The sequence below is a fragment of the Perna viridis genome, chromosome 12, assembly GCF_037379345.1.
Source record: "Perna viridis isolate PV_CMFRI_1.1 ecotype Kerala chromosome 12, ASM3737934v1, whole genome shotgun sequence".
NCBI classification, from domain to species: Eukaryota; Metazoa; Mollusca; class Bivalvia; order Mytilida; family Mytilidae; genus Perna; species Perna viridis.
The window spans coordinates 28,503,782-28,511,305 of NC_142456.1; the positions used below are offsets into that span (position 1 = coordinate 28,503,782).

Below are 7,524 nucleotides of genomic sequence, written 5' to 3' on the forward strand. Positions count from 1 at the left end.
CCAATATCTTTCATTTGCTGAAATATCCTTATTATAAGCCTACAAAGGTCTTCAAGAGATCAAAGTTGTCAGACGACTCCAGGTAAGGGTTATTGCCCTTGAGAGTTGAAAAAAAGTCTCCAGGGATCAAAGTTGTCAGACAACTCCATATAAGAGTTATTGCCCTTGAAAGGCAAAAGTGATTCAGGCTCCTGGGTGCCTCTTGTTTAGGATCGATGCACCTCCTGAATTCTCCTCATATGGCATTAAATGTGAAAAAAACACCCCCTTTTTTACAAAAAACTCAATAAAAAATTCAATAACTCAAAATGAAATAAGGAATCACCACGAAAAAATATACAGATCTTCAGATTAATAAAACTTACAAGTATGTAAAGTTTTATGCAAAAATCATAAATAATTTCTGAGATACAATGTGAAATGTGAACCCCCCCCTTTTTTTTAAAAAGTATATAGATCTTCAGATTACTATAACTTACAAGAGTGTTTTTTGCAGTAATCATGAATAGTTTCTGAGATACAATGTGACATGTGAAAATCCCCCTTTTTTACAAAAAAATCAATAGAATATTCAATAGCTAATAAACGAAACAAAGAATCATCATGAAAAAAAGTATACAGATCTTCAGATTAATATAACTTACAAGTGTGTAATTTTATACGCAATAATCATAGTTTCTGAGGTGTAATGCAACATATAAAAACAAAAAAACTTGATAACTCGAAATTAAAAAAATTGAATCATCACCAAAAAGTATACAGATCTTGAGATTAGTATAACTAACAAATGTGGTAAAAAAAATTAAGCAATAATCATAAATAGTTTCTGAGATATGTAACGACATGTGAAAAAACACCCCCCTTTTTTTTTTTACAAAAAAACTCAATTACTTGAAAGTAAGATATTGAATCATCACCAGAAAGTATACAGATCTTTTGATTAATATAACTAACAAGTGTGTAAAGTTTTAAGCAAAAATCAGAAGTTATTTTTGAGATATGGCATGACGTGAAAAAAACACCCCCTATTTAGTTACAAAGTCTCATAACTTGAAAAGTTTTAATCTAATTTCAAGTAATTTCAGGTATACAGACTATTTGACCATCATAAGAAACAACTATTTTAAGTTTCAAAAATTTGGATAAGTTGTTCTCAAATTACAGGCGACATGTTTATGACGGACAGACGGACGGACAAACGGATGCAAGATATTTGATATATCCCGTCAAACTTAAGAATGTTATGTATCATGAAGTAGAGATATTTTACAAATAGAATTATTTATGAAATCAAGAACTAGATGATACATACACGCACAAAACTTCTGCCTTCAACTACAAAGCACTTGAAGGAGTAAACTGATATTACTTTTCCTTTAGGAATATGAAATAACAAGAAAGGGTGAAGTCAAGGTATTAAGTTTTTTTTTCAACAAACTTGGTCAGGATTGAACGGTTTTGGTGTATGTGTTTTGACTTGCACTTGATTCATGCACTGATTTTATTATACATAGTATTACAGGTCATAGGTCACATCATTGATTGATATGGATTGATTTATGTATAGTTTTTGGTTTTATAATCAAAGTTAATGCTATTTGAAAAAATCACAAATATCAGTTGAGAATGGAATTGTTTGTAACGATAAGTTGAGTGACCAAATACAGTATAAACTAGTACATCATATGAGTAAACGAAAAAGCATCCCCTAATGTAGAATAAAATGTTGGTACATTTTTGGTTTTATTTGGTAGAGACATGAATGTCACATGATTGGTAGTCACTCCAGGTTAATTCTGTAGAATATATTGTAAAATGAAATGTTTCATATCTTCACAGGGTATGGTAGAAGCAGGGAACCTTAAACCAGTAACAATAACATGGTCCCCTCCACCTGGCCACGATGTAAGTATTATATGTATTTGGTTGAAATATCCCTGTTTGAATGCATCAAGATATGTCCATACACTTGTTCGCACAGAATTTGATTTCTACATGCATTTTTTATCAATAATGCAGTTTACAAATATTAAAGTAGTATCACCAAAAAGTCCGACCATTGCATTTTTGCAATATTATATGAAACAAATTAAAGTCTTGTTCACTCAGAATTTGATTTCTACATGTATCCTTTATCAATAGTATCAATTAAAAAATACTCACTATCATATTTTCTTAATATTGAACAAATTGAAGTCTTTAGTTACCTTGAAAAAGAAATATATACATTCAGAAGTACCAGTTATTATTCTGAATTTAATTCAGTTTAATTGTAAGCATAATAAACATGGAAAATCAGGATGTACAATTTAATATACATTTGTACAATATAATATCAGAGGCGGGTCCAGGTGAGGGAGTAAAGGGGGTGTACGTCCCCCCTTTTCAAAGAAAAAAAAACAAAAACACTATCGTGATCTGCTAAATATTGTTTTGAACATGGCAATGTATCATGTTCATCCATTAAACATGTCATTTCCATTTATATTGAATCTCTTTATTACGCCTCCCCTTCATAAAATCCTGGATCTTCCCCTGACTATGTTCATCTATACATCTGTACAATATACTATGTATATCTATACTACTAGATTTACATTAATATACAGTTTATACATGTACATTACATGAAAATATTGTATGCATCATTACTGTACTGGAAACAAATATTGGACAATACAGGTTTTAAGTACAGTATTTTCTGTATTGTAACTATTTAGTATAAAATTATTATATAAATTTTTAAAAATTATTGGCCCGTCATAAATTTGTGATCAAATAGTAATGTTGACATGCCATTTTGTATGGCCCACTTAAATTGACTTTATGAGCATACTTAGAAGCATTCATATTTATGTCATTTTTTTTTAAATTAATTTTCATTACTTGTACTGATAATTGTTGCAAGTTTAATGCATGTTAACACGTTATCACCTGCCACATCCACAATAGTAGAATACCCAATAACTGGAACTAAAAAAACTAGGTTTTTATCCTTGGGCTGATAACTGGTCATTGCCCTGGTCTGACAGCTTACATTTACAAATGGTTTTTATCAAGTTATGAAAAAAATCAACCATTTTGAAAGTTTAATTTGACGATTGGCACTATCAGAATCAAAGAAAAAAGATTAGATTTTCCATATTATTTTGTTAAACTGAGTCACAATTTCATTGAAATGAACATTTCAAGGGCAGATAACTCTATCAAAAACCTAATTTTTCTAACATTCTCTTGTAAAAAAATCTGAGCATATCCAGTGATGCAGAGATTATATGATGGTCTTTCCAAAAAGAGGAAGCATCCTTGACTGAAATTATATTGCCAGATTAGTGGGTTTTTGACATGCATGTTTCTGATTTTTCCCATTTTGCCTGATTCTTACAAAAACTTACACTTAAGTATACTTTGATTGTGAACATTTGTACAATATACTATAACTGTGCATCTAGGTTGAAGTTGATACAAAGGTAAGGTTATCTAGGCTGGACTGGTACAGAAGCTAATGTAGATTTAGGATATCAGAGCATGTGGATATTTTGTATGATATATGATAACTGTCATTGGATAGTATTGGGAAGTAGTTAATTGCTATTCATTGTTAATTGAGTTCAAATTTAAATTTAAATTTAAATAGTTGTTGTTTGTTTACAAAATTTTGAAAGTTTATGAAATACAATTTTGATAAGTGAATAATTACTCAGAAGATTGCATGAAAGCTGTATTTAAAGCACTGCTGTGTTTTAACTAGTCACAAGATATTATGTGTATTTACTACGTTTAATTTAAATATAATTCATTATACCCCAATATAAGTTTTGGGGTAAAGTAGGAATCACCTTGTTAATAACACAATTTTTGCATGTTAGAAAATGGTGAGGGGTATTGTAATGTCTGGCATAATTACTATACATATCAAATAACACATTGGATAATAATTAAAAAGAATAAACTAATTCTGGAAAATGTACACCTTTAACTTACAGTTTGCTGTAAAATATTTTTTATTTATACCAAAGCTCCATGTGAGCTAGCTTACACCATCACTTGGCATCTGTTGTCATCCATCATTGGTTGTCTTTTGCTCTTTCTTAAAAAAAGATTGATTGTATTCACCATCTTCCTTAAAGGTATCTAGTATCAAATATGTAACTGACATTTTCATAGCCTAAACAAAATGGAGACCATAGCTATAAATAGAACATTGGCCTACAAAAGTCTCCTTGGGTTGGAATTGTAGGATGGCTCATATTAGAGTTTTTGCCTTTGAAAGGTGAAAACAGAACCAAGTGAGCAATTCAGGCTCTTAGTGATCCTCTTGTTTAGTTTTGTTGTCAGTTGAAACTGTTGTAGTATTATCAACACTACAGGGTGAAAAAAAAGTAACAGAAAAATATTTCTCACTTTTGTGAAAGGATTTTTTTAGGTCACCTGGTCTCTTCCATGTTTTGTCTTGTGAGTTGGCATGTTTAATTTTGACATGATAATCACACACCACTTGAAATCTCAGACAGATATCCTTTGATAAAATTTCATTTGTTTTCTTACTTAGCAGAGCCTGGTCAGAGGACTTGAAATGTTATCCTTGGCTATCTATTGTTCTGTCTTGCATCTTCTGTGATAAAGCAATATGTCAATTAAAGTTTGTTACCCAATTTTAAATTTTGTATGCATTGTCAGCTGTTTACATGAACAGCTGTGTTATTATCTGAGACTTCAGAACTTTGTCTTTACTTTCAATCACGTACCTTTGCATCTGTCAAGGATATAGTAGCCATATGCTAGATTTTAATTTGTCATGAAATAGGATTTAAATGAGCATTTCAATTTAAATGGTTAGTAAGTCTGTCTCCCTAGTTGTGTGCAGTTACAACATTTTCCCCTCAATTAAACAAACTCAGATTTTTATAAAACAGTTGATTTAAAATTATTTTTTGTTTTTGTTTCTATTAAAACTCATTAACATATGTACTAATTTCTAATACCTCATTTTTTATAATATCTGTGTTGTAAGAATTATGATTCTATTCTGTTATTCTTTTATTTTAAAGCCCAATCAGCCTGTTGAAGCTAGTATATTATTGACCTTAAAAGGTGACATCACAGAGCAGGTCAAGGTCATGTTGAGGGCTTATGTTGTGTCAGATGTTGATGAGAAGAAAGACGATTCCAAGGAAAAGACAAATTCATGATGTGTGTATTTGATGGTTTAGAGGACATCTAAGTTCTTTTTTATATCTAACTGTTGAATTAATTTTGACCTCTACAACTATTTTGTTGTGGATTTTCCATGAAATGATTTTAAATTTAATTGTTACAAGTTAAAATATGGTTGATGAGATTTTCTTGATGAACTTTTTGAAAAATCTATTCATTTTTAAGATTTATTTATTGATTATTATTATCTGTGATATTTATGCCTCCACAAAATCTAATGAAGTTTAGAACTGTCTTTTAGTTTTGTGTGTATTTTTTTCTTCAGACTTTGTCTGTTCTCCCTTTATGGTGTAACACCTTTGGTTACAATTTCTTAGATATCCTTTCACTAATACATGTTATAGTCAAGTTGTTGTCTGGACTACATTAAAGTGCTTGTTTCTGGTCCCTTATTTATGAATAGTTCAAATCCCAAAATCAATCCCAGTTTTCACTTTCAAAAAGATACAATCACTGATAGTCAAGTTATTGTCCACACAGCCTGAAAATGTTTGTTTTATTGCCTCTTATTTCAAACAGTTCTAGTCACATAAAACCCTTCCTTTGTGGTGTAACACCTCGGGGTACAATTCCAAAGAGTTTCTTTCACTAATACATATTATAGTCAAGGTATTGTCTGGACAACATAAAAATGCTTGTTTCTGGCCCTGATTTGGTTCAAGTCACAACTCATTATTGATCACATGATGATACCATTATATGACAACTAGTATTGAGATTGTATAAAATTACACACCATATTGGTTATAATGGCAAGTACTCAAGAAAGTATGCTGTTATCTTGGAATAAGGTCTACTATGATATTGCATTGGTCTACCTCAGTGACTTGGAGATTAAACTCTTTCTGACTAAAAGTTTATTATACCCCTGCTCATAGAGTGGTCTGGTAAATTGGAATTACCTTGTCATATTGCCCATTTGAATTTTGTCGCAATTATCTCTGCTCTCAATTGATGGATTGATTTCAAGTTTGGTGTGTAGCTTCATAAAGATGGGGTATATGTTATAAATCATTTTAGGTGATGTTGGATATCAGCTTCCTGTTTCTTGGGACTTTTTTACAATATTAAATGATAGAGAAATTTTTTGTCACAAGATCTTGGCTCCAAATGGATGAATTGATTCCAATTTTTTTTTTTGCTTCATATAGATTGAGCCTATGTTGTAAGTGATATTGGTTGCTTTACAGTTGCAGATCCCTGAATGACTGGCAGCATGCCTAGCATGACAACATGTTTGTCAAATGATAAAACCACTACCAGTATTATACAAACATGGAACGTTGTGTTTTTTTCTGTAATTCAGGTGAAATTTCAGTATCAAGTTACAGGTTTTTGTCTGCAAGGACAGAAAACATTATTATTCTAGACCTTACCCCCAAATTCCTATCCCCCCCCCACAAATTTCCTATTTTTTAACAATAACAATATTATGTCTGAACATCCCATGTATATGGTGTGTTGTGTTTGTTGTAAAGTTATATCAGTACTTAAGCAACGACGAACTCCCAAAATCATTACAAACTAATGTGGTAAAAAAACTTTGCCACAAAATTTCAAAACTGAACCAAGACTTAGTAATTACACAGAAACCAAGGTTCTATGAGTACGTAACAGCAATTGCTGACAATCAAGCCAAAATATTGACAAATAATTTGCCCATTTTTTTTCCTTTAAATGATACTCCATGAAATTAATATTTTCCCCTAATCAAGAAAATATATAAATCCAAAATATCTGTATATAAGTAATAGCTATGATGCATAATTTTTCTGTTAAATTTTTACTTCATTAAGTTGGAAAAAAAGGTCAGATAACATGTTTTTGTTTGTGGTCTAATGATATGTTTTTGTATATGGTCAGATGACCTTTTTGTTTGAAGTCAGATGATATGTTTTTGTATGTGGTCAGGTGACAAATTTTTGTTTGAGGTCAGATGACATGTTTTTTTTTCTGAGTTTGGGATGACATAAACAGTTCCAACACAAAATATAATTCACCATAGTAAAATAAGTAACTGGAAAAACAGCCTCAGAAATCGGAGTAAATCAAAATAAGATATGGTTTTAAGGAATAAAGACTTTCACAGTCTCACCAAACATAGCATTATTATAGACCCTTTTGTGGTAGCTGTGGGGTAGTTGATGAGCATGTGTGATATTGGACAGAACAAAAAAATATTCCTCACAAAAATGTGTATTAAGCATGCTTATTAACTACCCTACAGTTAACATGAAATGGTCTATTGTCTTCAAAATAGCATCATTCCTTTTCTAGTACAAAAACCAACAAAAAAACAAATACAGC

At 30.9% G+C, this 7,524-nt stretch overlaps 1 protein-coding gene across 7 annotated transcripts in view; it reads left to right on the forward strand.

The window, feature by feature from the left end:
• LOC148601919 (cilia- and flagella-associated protein 74-like) overlaps nt 1–5,452 on the forward strand; it is a 47,626-nt gene extending 42,174 nt beyond the window's left edge. For 4 of the 7 annotated variants that reach the window (XM_088554824.1, XM_088554827.1, XM_088554826.1 and 1 more), the window contains 3 exons: nt 1,381–1,413; nt 1,840–1,905; nt 5,052–5,452. In XM_088554824.1, the coding sequence (XP_088410950.1) occupies nt 1,381–1,413; nt 1,840–1,905; nt 5,052–5,192 (240 nt within the window). In that variant the 3' untranslated portion in view covers nt 5,193–5,452. The remainder of the gene's footprint in view (nt 1–1,380; nt 1,414–1,839; nt 1,906–5,051) is intronic. The other 3 variants (XM_088554828.1, XM_088554830.1, XM_088554829.1) reach the window with 1 other exon arrangement.
• Nucleotides 5,453–7,524: the final 2,072 nt, after the last annotated feature.